The sequence below is a fragment of the Anabrus simplex genome, chromosome 6, assembly GCF_040414725.1.
Source record: "Anabrus simplex isolate iqAnaSimp1 chromosome 6, ASM4041472v1, whole genome shotgun sequence".
Taxonomy (NCBI): Eukaryota; Metazoa; Arthropoda; class Insecta; order Orthoptera; family Tettigoniidae; genus Anabrus; species Anabrus simplex.
The window spans coordinates 90,954,121-90,968,630 of NC_090270.1; the positions used below are offsets into that span (position 1 = coordinate 90,954,121).

A 14,510-nucleotide genomic window follows, 5' to 3' on the forward strand; every position below is an offset into this window, starting at 1 on the left:
TTTCTCAACTAAAGTAAACTCGTTTCCTCATCCCAAGGTGTTGCAGCTCTTTTTTAGACATGTCTGCAATGAAGGGGAGTTGCATGTACCATTCTTACCACACATCAAGCTTCCTGCCATTCGTACATTATAGAAGTACGGTATCGGGAATTGAACTCAAGCTCCCGAGAATGGCAGCTAATTGTGCTAGCCATTACGCTGGTGGATGTTCTTAACTACAAAACAGACATATAACATGACTGATGCGTGCCTGCACTACGTGGGTCAGACACGAAATTATTCAGCTATTTGTGCGGACTTCATCAGAGCTGCAGTAAGGCTTGTACCCGCTTTGGAGCAGAATCGTTGTTCTTCTTTGTCTTGAATAGCCAAGGGGGTCTAATACACGAGTAAATACAGTATTTGTCAGCAGTTTCTGAAAGTGATTATATTTAGAATTTCTAATTAACTGTTTGGTTCTCTTTCTCAGAATTCTCTACTGCTCAACATCACCTTTATCACGCATCTGTTTATATCATCTGTATAATCTGTCATGACTGGCCATAATGGATCTAATTGTGGTTGTTAGACACATGGTAGAACGGTGGGCAATTCTTACCTGTTACTTTGATTAGCCTTGTCAAATATTTCCAGTATCAGTGAATTGAATTCATTTACTTTGAGTTTATGTTCTGAAATAGGTGGTTGTGTTTGAAAATGTAGAAATTTTCATTACCCTTTTGCATTTTCATGTTCTTTTCTTCTCTTTCTTTTGCGCCCTCTTCCCACACTGTCCTCTCATTGTGTTTATATTATGTATTTCTTTTCGTGTTTCTGTCTTGATTTTACACTCTTTTTTCTTGTTCCTTGCTATTATATCTAGGGACCCTTTAGTTTTGCAAATGGGTTTTTCAAAAATTCTTATAAATTGTATGGTAGATGCAATAGAAGTGCTTTTAATATTTGTTGCACGATCTGTAAGCGCTTCACTATCGCAGCATATTTCAAATTTTAACATTTTGCTCTCCTGAAAATGATGTAATTACACTGTAGGGAAATGAGGATTGCCATTTTTATTTTGTTGATATTGGCCTTTCGCTTTAGTATATATTCTATGATCAGCTAGTTGTGTATTATCTCACATTCAATTTTGAAATCTCATTTCTTGTTTGTTCATATATTTTCAGTGTTCTTTCATGAAATCCACTCTAATACTGTGTGATTTTTTAAATCCTGTTCTCTGTAATTTACATTTTAAACACAGGTTTTCATTACATTTGTTAATTGTATTTTTTCTCAAGTTGTTTATGTATGACTGTTTTTGTATATATGTCTTTCATCTTTGTGTTATTTTAGCTGATGATGAGTTCTAGAGTAGGTCAAAACATGTCTATGTTTGAAAATGTAGAAATTTTCATTACCCTTTTGCATTTTCATGTTCTTTTCTTCTCTTTCTTTTGCGCCCTCTTCCCACACTGTCCTCTCATTGTGTTTATATTATGTATTTCTTTTCGTGTTTCTGTCTTGATTTTACACTCTTTTTTCTTGTAGCTTTTTAGACAGACCATTTATTAAATGGCAAACGTGTAGTGAACAGGTGGGCTTTATACAATTCAGTTCTTTTAGAATTTTATATTACATAAAGGACAGTTAATGCAGCCTATTACTGTCGCCTTTTGGGTGAAGCAAAAGCTGCGTATCACGTCAAGCGACGCCGGCAGCCAATCCAAAAAGTCATTCTTCCCCATGACAATGCAAGGCTGCATACTGCTGCTTTAATATGGGAAAAAGTGGAGGAAATTCACTTGACACCTCTGGAACACCCTTCGTACAGTCCATATTTATCGCCCTGCAGTTACCATTTGTTTGGATCACTCAAAGAAGACCTAGAAGGACAGCGGTTCGATGATGATCCAAGTGTAGAAGAGTTCGTTCGCAAATGGCTCCACACACATTCTCTTCTTTCTATCAGGATGGCATTAAAAACTTACCAATCTGATGGAGAAAATGTGTATCGATGGCAGGACACTATGTAGAAAAGTGAGCTATGTTTTTTTTGTTTTTTTGTTGTTGATGCAATTAATTAAAAAAAAGTAATTCCTGTTTATATGTGTACCATTCTCATATATAGTAAACATGAAGTAAAGTAAATTGAAAGACAGAAAGCAAAAGATGATGATATGAAACCACTCAAAAGAGAGACAGGGATGGTGTCACTGTGAGTTGCAACATTCTTAGTTCTTTGAGATCTGTAACTTCTCAATCCCTAACAAGCTTGTTTGTTTCCCAACATAATTGGGTAGGTAGGTAGGTAGGTAGGTAGATGGGTGTCCACAGTTGCTGAGGGAACTGTCTCAAATAATCTTATTGATGTGGAAAGTGTGGGATGTTCGAGTTTTCTGTCCTTACATGGCTAGCTTCCTGTCTTTGGTGTATATATTTGTACACCTGTTTGTTACCTTTACGTTACATAAATATTTGTTTGAAGTTGTTACATACTATCAATTGCACTCTGTGCAAATTTGAAATTGTTGAAGATGATTGTGTTTGATGGACTTTTCTGATTATTTTCCCTTGCATATAAACCTAACCTGGATGTGCATGTACTTCTTTTTATATTATTATTTTGCAGCTATTTCAAGTGCCATCAATGTGCAACTACCAGACTTTCCACTGATTCCTGCTTCAAAAGGATTCTGCCTGACTTTGCGGAAAACACTGGTGACATTCCGAGAAGTTCTTTCATCTGTTGGCATTTCTCAGCCGCTTGAGACTAGTTAGTATTTAGTTGAGGCTTAGGTAAGTCAGTGTTTGTTGCACAGCGTAAAGCTTTGCTTAAAATCAAAACTAGCTGAAATTGTTGCAGTGTTTAAACTGCGTGTTTAAAAATACATTATTAAAAGAAATATTTCCCAAAGATAACGTCTTTTCATAGTTGCCGTACACAAAGCTCATTCAAAGTAGGGTTTCCAAAAGTTTAAAGCTTGTGTTTTCTGGGATCTAAAAAGCAGAAAACACTTAAAAGTAATTCAGTTTAAGACACTTATTTTGTCTCAGTACAGGCATTATTTCTAGCAGTACAATATTTTAAATATTTTTGTGTATATGTTATTTATTCAACCATCATTATTCTTAATACCTCAGGTTTATGTGGAACTTCAATATTTAAAAAATATGTGTCCGTATGATTTAAGGATAATTTGTGAATTTTCGGCTAATATCAAAGACTAGATTAAAGTATAAAAAATTAGCAATACACATAAGATCATTCTCCACATCACCTAATGTTCATTAACATGCCATCCTTGTTATATAATGACTCTACAAAAGGAAAGAAAGTGATAATTTATTTTTATTTAGTAGTATGGTAGTGTAAAATTGGTGTATTTATTGTATTATTATGTTCCAGTGTTCTTTATGATTTTTATTAAAATGGGAATTGTAGTTTCAAAACCAGTTTCTAGCATTGTTAAATATACTTTGTATATTATTTTTATTGCTGTATGTTTAAATAAAAAAAAAGTAAAAATTAGAAGATTTAACAGTTGTAGGCATAAAACTACAGTCTGTATACTAAAGAAAGTGTATACTATCTTAATATTTATTTTAAAAAAGGAAAAAAATACGATCCTGCAATTCTAGTATATGTCTAGGTACCGTACAAGAAAAGGAGACAGAATGAATTGCTGAAAGTATTGTTAAAATATAAAAGATCAATATCAATTTATATGTATAGTCTACACTTAAGGTTTTCGAAGTTTAGAACTATATTGCAGTTGCTGTATTAGGAAGGAAATTCATTATGATTTAAACATGGAATTTCCTTCAAATATTGGTCCTTTTTTTACATACTTAAAAATGCAACGAAAGTTAGTTTTACGCCACTGCTAAATCTGTTTTCTTTTTCACCTTTTTGTGAAGACTTCTTGTTTTTTTTATTTTGGGAGGGGAGGGGGGTGTTTATATTGTGTTCCTCAGGGAAGTTAATTTTACAGTGTCTTTTTAATTTGTCTTGTGTGTATTTATTATTAAACTGTACAGTAAAATCATATCAATATTAAATGTTTTTTAATTTCACCCTGAAGAAAAATACAATTATTATTGTCAAAATAATGAGTTTTCCTTTATCTTTGTTTTCTTGTGATCGTATTTGTAGAATTTTGTGTGAAATACTGTAATGCACTGGGACATAGTGGGTTGTGCATTTTGGGTGGTCATTTTCACATATTCACCAGTTGTTTCCCAGTGCAGAGTGTATTCTCACAGCTTGAGATTATGCTTGAATAGTCACACTATGGTATAATATTTAAATTGCATTTCATTCAAGCTACAGAACCATTAAAAATATTTTGCCCTTTGCCTGGTATAAGTATTGAGCTGTTCTTTTTGGCTTTCTCCTGATATGAGTGTCAAGCTATATTCACCTAATTTCACATCTTACTATACACAGATTCTCTCTTGATGTGTTTTAAAAATCTCCATCATTTACCTACATTATATAAAGTTTTCATCATTTTCATTATATAGTTCTTCACCATGCCTATTATTATTATTATAATAATTATTTTATATATAATAATAATAATAATAATAATAATAATAATAATAATAATAATAATAATAATAATAATCACCTTCATCCTTTGGAATATCTTTTAGTTTAATGAAATCTCATAAATATACATTGTGTGGACAAGTATTTTGTTGGTTTGGACAGTAATATGTTAGGAAAATTCCTTTGAATTGGTAGAGGACCACAGAAATGTTATCACTGAAAGGACGCAATACAGACCTACTGATGCATAGAAAATGATCCTACAGATGTCCTTAAGAACTTGTGCATCATATGTCATACATTTCTTGCTGTAATCTCCCATTAAGAACAGTTCTGTATTACCACAAGAGTTCAGGTTGTAAACAGATCCATGAACAAAATTTCCAATGAATATTCTAAGCCGATATTGATGTGAACATACTGTTGTGGTAAAGCTCAATTTCAGCTGTGCTTGGATGAGGAAATTCTATGTTTAAAATTTACATTTATTTCAAGGTGTTTTCCACATGCTATCTTAAGTTAAGACCAGTTCAAAGAATTGTTTGATGTGTGCAAGTAGTGTGAGTAAATATTTGGATGATATTGGTGTGATTTTACTGTTCATTTTACTGAAGTGTGAGTGATGAAACTCGTGTGCTCCTGATACTTCTGGACATGGTATGTTTGTGTTCAGTTAAGCTCTACTGAACTAATACGCATTTTTGAGCTGCATACGATCAGGTAATGAAGAGTTGTCTGTAGAATAAAAAGTGAATTTATATTGCAACTTTCTTTTGTGTAAACCAAGTGAAATTATTTATGCACTTAGTTTAAGTGTTTCATACAAGATATATGATCTGATGAGCATGTCTTCATTAGAAGGAATAAAGCTGCACCTTGCAAATATTTTGTGTGTGGCTTTATTGTCTTTGGGATCTTGTTCATAATTGCATGTATTTGCAAAAGACATTTGTGTCCCTTTGTTATTGATGGTTTCTTTTCCATAACCATATAAATATATTATCTGGTATATTGTTGAAATGTAATGTGCAAGCACAAAAATAAAAAGAGATTCGGTTTGTTGGTACTGACTGTTTTCAGCACATACTAACATATTGTACAAAGAAAACCTAATGGTATTATAAATTGTGGTGCAGCTATGGTTCTGCATGATTGTTGAAAAATGGTGTATTTATTTCTTCTCCTTTTTTTTTTTTTTTGGCTCCTTTTTTTGTTTGTTAATTTCCTCTACTAATTTAGATATGGGGTTGCTTCCTGTAATTTGGATGTGGGTTAAATCCAGTTTACTAATTACTGGTACATCCTCTAGTTCAAATGTAGAGGAGGATGAAACTACAGCTTTTGATAAAACTTTTCTTTGGTCGGTTCCTGTTTTATACCAGCCTTATCACTATTCACACCAAAATAATACCTTGATTCAGTTTATGTGGAGATTCCTAGGTTCTTGGATTAGTGTCACTGTTCTGTAGTGAGTTTTATATGCAATACAGGCACAGTCAGACAGACAGACAGACATTTATAAAAGCATTGAATTTTTGATAAGATGCCTCACAAGTATGGCCCCGGACTTTTAGGGGTATAAAGCTTCATTTTAAATTTCTTGTATACTTAAAATAGTTTTTTGTTTGTTTTTTGTTTTACTTTGTGGATCAGTACAAGAGCCATTAATTTTTTTAGCTTTGTGAGATTTATTTATGAATGTATTTCTCAAAAGATTTCATTTTGAAGGATATTCATAAAAAACACAGATTTTACGGCTTCTTTTGTTGGTTATTTTTTGGCATTGGAGTAGATAATTACATAAATTCCTTAATTTTGTGGTGTAAATGATTTTGTATCATTATGTAACAAATTTTTGTATGAAGAAAAAATTCTTTCAGTGGAACATGATGTCATTGGAGCGTGGGCATAGCTGTTAATGCTGCAGGTTCTAGGGTTAATTTTTCTGTATATATTTCTCCCTGTGAACCGAACTGATGACTTTCATATCTTCAAAATCAGGACTGTATTGTAATGGTTATAGCATCCGCCATGCCAACTGGCAGTGGGCCCACCCGGCACCGTATAGGCCCACCCCTTACGCTTCAACTGCGCCAATCACGAGCAGCACTTAAGTGCTAGGCCAGCCCCACTCCCGCCCACGATCCCGTAACAGAGGAGTATGGAAATGACTCCACGATTAATCTGGAGTGTTCCATCTCGCGAGATTCCTGGATCAATCGAGCATCCGTACTATTCTAGAAGGGCCAGCGCAGATATATAAGAGAGGAACTACCTGCCTGGAGTTAGTGAGAGTTAGACTGAGTTGGAAGTTGGTGTGGTTCAATCGTGAGCGACTGCCAGTGTAGTGGAGTATGTGAACTGCCGTGATTATCGGACTAGTGTGCTACAGTGCGGACTGTCGGCGAAGGAGAGAATGTGTAGACGTGCGACGCGGGACCTTGTGTGCGAGTGTAAAACTGTGTAGGGTGAGAACAAGTGAGAAACGAAGGGGGGAGAGTGTGCGAACTGCGTAAGTGTGTGTTATGAACAAAAGTTGTATGTAGTCTTCTGTAGTTTAGTGCGTAGCTAATAAATCTTAGTATTGAAGTTACCAGTCTACCGTTAATTGATCCTACTACCCCGCCAACTCGTTGCAGTATTCAAAAATATTCTGCAGCTTCAAAGAACATGGCAATTCCCACTGGTCCAGGTATTTCATTGCCATTGATATCCAGAGCACCTTTGAGTGGCATAGTTGAACTTTCCAACCAGAAAACAGCTTCAGGTATGCAAGAGAAGTGACAAGAGTGGGGCACTCAAGCAATTTCTTCACCTCGACGATACAAGAAGCTTCTGTTTCATACAAATCATTTATGACATTTTAAATTCTTTTAGGTGCTCAGCATAGTAAATGGCAACAGTCAAGTTCACCAGTGGGTAAGTTTTGGCTTAGGTGGAAGAGAGTTTGCCAGTAGTTTCTCTTTGAACAACTGTATACATAGTATAACCCCGATTTTGCATGACCTCTGTTTTAAGAGTAGAAATTTTAAGTCCCAAAAATTATTCCATGAGAGTAATGCAATCTCATATTCGATTAACATAATTCACATTAGGGAAAACCCCGCATTCAGCGCAAGGAAATGTTAAAATTTTCAAGTACTTATTTCTATTCGTTATTGTTATGGGACATTAAGAACCTATGAACATGACATCATAAGCTTGCCAAGAAAGATTTAAGGCAGAAAAGTAATTAAGAGCGCGGGCTCTTAGTGCTAAAGTGAGATGTTGGATACACATCCGACCCGGCCACCGTACTACAGTAGAAACAAACCCCTTTTTAATGAAAATATTATTATACCCTTTGAAAATTTCTATATTAATTGGTGCAACATCCTTTGATTACAATGAGAACCCTTTTACTGATTCGTCCTTTATTACGGGCAAATTGGGGCATGTTAGTTTTCCATTATCAATATTCATACACTCTACTCCAGTCTCCAGCGTTTACATTGAATGCAATCGATCTTCTGTATTGATTCCTTGCGCATAAGCGAGCCAAGACTGACTCCAATCGGTCTTGAGCAAGCTCTCCCTAAAACTCCTGGTGTAAACAAACATTGGGAGAACATGTTTTTGCAATAATTGCACTGAAAACAATTGTTAACTCCTTAGAAATAAAGAAATAATTATTGCTTAATTTTAATACTATGTGCTAAAATGAAATCGTCGGCTGCTACTTGTTTCCGAGAAAACGTTTTTCTCCTGCAATTCTTCTTAAAGTCTGTTGGCGGTGTGGAGAATTCACTGACAATAGAATTAAAATAAGGTGTTATTAAGGTCCACCTCTTCAATACAAATTGTACAGAGTTTAAATTACATACATGTTCAGGGACTAGTTTAGACCTAACATTAGGTCATCATCAGCCTAAAGAAGATCAAATACATAAGTATCAAAGAAAATAAACAATGTAAAGACACATGAGGTCTTAAAATTGTACATGCTGTGAGCTTGCATCCGGGAGATAGTAGGTTCGAATCCCACTATCGGCAGCCCTGAAAATGGTTTTCCGTGGTTTCCCATTTTCACACCAGGCAAATGCTGGGGCTGTACCTTAATTAAGGCCACGGCCGCTTCCTTCCAACTCCTAGGCCTTTCCTATCCCATCGTCGCCATAAGACCTATCTGTGTTGGCGCGACGTAAAGCCCCTAGCAAAAAAACAAACAAAAAATTGTACATACCATGTGACAAACTGAAATAATATTTGAGAGACGAGCTGCAGTATGTTAAAAAAAAAAAAAAACTATGATAGAGATTCAAAAAAGTCCAGTGCGCCATACAACATTAAAAAGGTTGTTAAAGATAGAAATCCTTAAGTTGCTGGTCAAGGAATTCAATATATGCTGGCTCCTTAAAGATGCTGTTATCCATTTGAAGAATAACTGAGCCAAAGTCACGTCGTTTTTCTAAGATATTCATAAGTGTAATAACACATGGATGCTAGAAAGGCTCTTCTGTTTTTTGGAACTTGAAGGAAGGTGATTGTTGCGCGTGGAGGTTTAAGAATCGAAAGATACGCTACACTATGTTAAAAAATAGAGATTCATTAAAAAGTCCAGTACGCCGGATAACTTTAAGGCTTAATATATATAGAATTAAATAAAGGTGGTTAGAAATTCGCAGTTCAATGCGGACCGTACAGTTGACATTGAATAAATGACAGCTAAGAAAGAAAGAGTTAAGTTAGGGGGAAGAAAATACTTAAATGAAATACAGTAAGTCATATGGGAAATTACTTTATGTTGTAATAAGCTGAGCGGAGCTAAAAATGAAGTGAGAATGGGGGGTGGAGTAGGTGAGGTTCAAAGGAAGTCTTTTGAAGCAGGTGCGGGGAGAAAGAGAAGAGAAAGGAGAGGAAGTGGAAGGAGAGGAGGGGTGGGGGTATTAAGGCAGGGCTGAGGGATGTGGGAATATGGAAAATTGCCCAAGTAAAGTACTGTAAATAGAATGAAAAATCGGACCTTGATTATTTGATTTTGAGATTCTGAAAAGGTCAATGAGCAGGTCAAAAAGAATATTCAAGCCAATCTTTGCATGAAACATGCGGGCACACAGGTCACATCTAAAGGTGGGTGGAGGACACGGTTGGATCTGGCGTAGATTCCTTTTTTCATGTGTTTCAATTTCTTGTCTGTGACATGCCTGCTGAAACAGTGAGACACCTTCTGCAGTAGCTTTGTGCGAAAGAACACTGTTTTGTGCAGTTATTGCTCAGGTGTTAGCATTTATGTCGATCTTCTTAACACGTTCATCCTGACATGCACCACCAGTGGTACACTATTAAAAAATATTACCTCTTAAAAATTGCTTTGTATTTAGCATTGCATTCCTTAAAAGACTATGTCAGATTTTTATACAAACAACGTTGTTTTTCAATGAAACCCTCTGATCAATGGTTAGTTTGTGTATTATAACAGTGGCACATGACGGCATTTGGTAATCACGTGCCAATCTTATGCCGTCCTCGCCACCAGTGGTACGTGCAATTTCATGGTCATTGAAATAGTTTATGAAGACTTTTAATCAGATACTGAAAGTAATATGACCTTATAAGTGTAGCATAAGAAATTGAGGAAGAATGAAGTGATAAAGAAAGGAGTGACGGCGATCCAGTACAAACGGTAGTAAGTGCTATTCATAGTGATCATGTAAACAATATTTTGGAATGGACTGACTTGAAAGGTGTGGGGGATTTCCTTTCTCTGGACAGCCAGGGCTGAAGTATAATTTGGACGTATCAGACCCTTTTATAGTATATAAGCAAGATATCTTAGATTTCAATTGTTTTAGAAACTAACAGATATGCAAGGCCATACGCTGCTTGTAGAAGAATAAAAAGACGCTCACCAATGCCTAAATGGAAGGACTGCGCGAAAGAAGAAATGAAAGAGGCTGTTTGGAGTTCTTATGATCATGGGCATTTGTCCTCTTCCCCAAAGAAAAATGTACTTGTCTAACAATCCTATGTATGAAAATGAGGTTGTAAAGAATACTGTGACACCGATTTGACATTCTGCTGAAATGCTTGCATTTCCATAATAGCAAGGAACCAACCATTGTTGAACCATGCCTAGCAAAAATCAGAACCTGTGTGTTCCTACACTATGAAAGTCAATTTAATAAATCAACCTTAGTTATAACTATACTGCACCCATTAGACATGAGCGACAGAACGTTGAGATAACTCGGGGGTGCTCAGTAGATTTAGCAAGCCTGAATGACATGACTAAGGATGTTGCATATAACAAAGGAAAAACTGAATAAAATTCAAACATTGGAATGGTTTATTTAAACATAAGATAAGTATTATTTTATCATCCTTTCTAGCTATGATGATGAAAATGATCGTTAATAGAAAATTAAATGTTGCTCTTGAGGTACAGAAAAATAGCTCACATGGGATGGTACATTTAAACTCTTTCCTATTTTGCCCTAACAAATTCATAATTGCACATTCTTTTTGATTGATATTTAAGTAAACAATTTTATATTCAATTAAGTGGAAAAGATGTGGGTTCTCACGATCAAATCTGGAAATATCAGAAAAAGAGGAGAAAGTTAAATTGGTAAAAAAGTCTTACTAGATCACGATCATTCTATCCAAATTTGAATTTACCGTAACTGTTTACAGGCATAATTTGATGCAATAATGTTCTTTTAAAACTAAATGGACGCAATGGAATAAGTATCTGTTCGTTATTCTATTTATCTCTGATTCAATTAAATTAAAGAAATAAATTAAAGTAGTGAAATGTCACCTTAAGGCCCGGCTAAATTAAACAAAATCTAAGCTCTGACAACACCACAGTGCAAATCTAGATGCTGAAATATAGAAAAATGACATTGCCTAGTCCACAATATAACACATGTGAAACAATGGAAATATATGATGATATCACTATAACACACACGAAAACTACAACTCTAATCCCAAAACATGCGAAATGACTGTTATGCCCAAACACAATCACATATCCTTAGCTTTACTAGACAAATATCCACGCCATTCAAACATAAATGGTTGATCCGGGATGAAAGTCGTCGAATGTTCAGGAATAATTTCTAAGAATGATCCATATTACAAACTATCATTCTCATTTCTGTTCCGTATTGAAAACGGCGATTTCAATGTTCCATAGTCGACGTGAATAAACGTGAAAAATTTTAAAGGAACGACAATATCGGAGAACTCTGAATATAATATTACTGGACACGAATATACCGTTGTAAACCGTTATTGGATGCCTACAGTAGTGTTGGCTACTGAATGTATGATTCGAAGCAGTGTATCGATTCATTCAAGTCTCCGAGTGAATCGATTCACAGGAACGGCGAGCTCACGGCACATGATTCAGCTTACTCCCCAGCGGACAGTGCTGAGTGGCGCACTCACTGGACGTTGACGGGGAGCCGAGCTTCCGCTGCAGCGAGGCAGTGAATCAGTGAATCATGGCACATCGAAAGAATCGTGAACGAGCGCGGCTCAGTGAGACACATGATACACACGGCTCCTTATCGGCTCACTGGACACGCGGCGAGCCGAGCTTCCGCTGCAGCGAGACATACAGTGAGCCATGGCACATCGAAAGAATCGTGAACGAGCGCGGCTCAGTGAGACACAAGATACACACGGCTCCTTATCGGCTCACTGTAGCGAGACATACAGTGAGCCGTGCTACATTGAAAGAATCGTATGCTATAATGGACTCTTGAGCTCAGCTCATTTGAAAATAATACCCATTTGCATTCACTGTCCTCTTCGTACAGGGAGGTTTAAATAATAGATGGATTTATTTGCAGTGTTAAAAAGGTAGTCACAACATAATTCGGAAGTAGCTAGTAAGTAGGTAGGCTATTAGGTTATACTATTTATTAGTTTAATGAATCTTAGTATTATAACTTAGTTGACATTTGACAATTAAACTCGACTCTAGCCTGCCCTATGACTATGAGTCATGCTCATGACCACTCAAAAGTACCTGTTTTATATTTCATATGTCACATCGTTGCACAAGACTTCAGTCATATGTGGACAGACGCAATAACAGTATGTTGAATCAGAAAACCAGCGGGCTACTGTACATCTCGGGTAGCCTATACAAAATATGACTATTAAAAAATCCTCAGCTGATAGAAAAATACTTTTTTTTTTTAAATGACTGAGCGAGTTGTCGTGCGGTTAATATCGCGTGGCTATGCGCTTGCATTCGGGGGATGGTGGTTTCGAATCCCACCGTCGGCAGCCGTTAAGATGGTTTTTCCGTAGTTTCCCCATTTTCACACCGGGAAATGCTGGGACTGTACCTTAATTCAGGTCATGGCTGCTACCTTCCTAATCCTAACCTTTCCCACCCTGCGTCACCGGAAACCTTCGATGTATTAGAGTAACTAGCATTTTTTCTAAGAAAGGAGTTCATAGTATGAAGACCAGATGGCAGCTGCGAGCACTGAATGCTGTTGCTGCTGTCTTACCAGCACATACTACACAGATGCAGTAGGAGCGGTGACCAATGAGCCGTGAATCGGATCACTGTATCGATTCAGTAACGTGAACGGAATCAAATGAATCGATTCAGTAAAATGAATCGAATGTCCCATCACTAGCCTACAGTGCTCTAATTGTGTACAGTGATTTTAGCATTAAGGTTTTAGATCAGTTTTGATAATGATATATCGTCCCTACTCTGGCAAACTAACGAATCTGCAAATTGTCAAAAGGTTAGGAGAGCTGAAAGAAGTTGTGATTACTCATGTCAAATCAATTTTTATATTTAATGATTGGTTTTATGTGTTAGCCATATAGAACGAGCTGCAGATGTGAGACTTTGCCAGAAGGTAGACATTATATAAATAATAAAATATAGACCAAAACTTGAGGACTACAGATTCCCTAGTTTGTCACTTTCGCTAGTTTGCCAGAGTGGGGACGATATCATATAATCCATAACTTTTTTTTTGACACATGACTTTTTTAATATTGTTTTTGATAAATGTCCTTTTTATTCTGTCTTAATTTTGCAGTTATTTCTGTTAAGAATAGGGGTACCACGTTTGTTAAAGTAAAAAAGTATCGCGTTACAGTTTAAGTGTATATTGTAATATTTTAAAGTCTATTTCCTGCCTATTCACACATTTTAAAAACATATTCTAAGTGCCTATTTTCTCTTTTAAAAGCTTATTTACTTGTTTTAAAAGCCTATTTTAGGCACCTGAAACTAATTTTTTTAGAGCCTAAAATCCCAGGTCTAGTTATAATGTAGCGGCCTAGTCATTAGCACGGTATTTTCTAGTTCTAATAGTCTGAACACACGTATTCAGTTTCGTTATGAAAATCTGTAACATTAAAATTTAAAAGAGGCTTGTAACAATCGTTCATAAGCTTTTTTAAAACAGTTGATGAATATTTGAAACTCGTCAGGTGTATGGGCAGATGTTGTTGATGAAATAAAATAAGAATGTGATAATTCTTCTTGAGATACAGCCGTGTGGATAACTAATTTCAGAGGTTAGGTTATGTACAAAAAGGTTATCATTGCTCTACAGAAAGCTTGAAATATGTTTTCATAATATGTGCGCGGTAAGCCAGGTTAAGTGACGCTGTTTGAAGTAAGAAAATGGAAACTTTTGTAGGTAGTTGTAAAGCCAGGGTCTTAATACATAAGAATCTGCTGCCTTATAGTGTTGAGTGGGAACTCATATTGATGTATTGGGTTAGTTAAAGTCAGGATTTGCATGTGTATCTGTGTGCATGAATTTCACAGGAAGGAGAAGAGGAGCACATCAACGTCAGATGCTGCAGAGTTTGTTTGTCTTACTGTATGATATTTTTTCTGTTCTTATTTGTTGTCACGTGTTTTGTTAGGTTATGCAGTAGTACGTACGCTACTTAGGGGTTGCAGGTTCAAGTCCCATCACTGTCTGTGATTTGGGATCAC

The 14,510-nt window shown here is 36.0% G+C and overlaps 1 protein-coding gene across 1 annotated transcript in view; it reads left to right on the forward strand.

Annotated features, from left to right (window-relative positions):
- The window catches only part of LOC136876122 ((E3-independent) E2 ubiquitin-conjugating enzyme UBE2O), a 322,520-nt gene extending 316,823 nt beyond the window's left edge, over nucleotides 1-5,697 (forward strand). The window contains exon 17 of the mRNA XM_067149804.2: nucleotides 2,612-5,697. Within this exon, the coding sequence (XP_067005905.2) occupies nucleotides 2,612-2,760 (149 nt within the window). The 3' untranslated portion in view covers nucleotides 2,761-5,697. The remainder of the gene's footprint in view (nucleotides 1-2,611) is intronic.
- The last annotated feature ends 8,813 nt before the right edge of the window (nucleotides 5,698-14,510 follow it).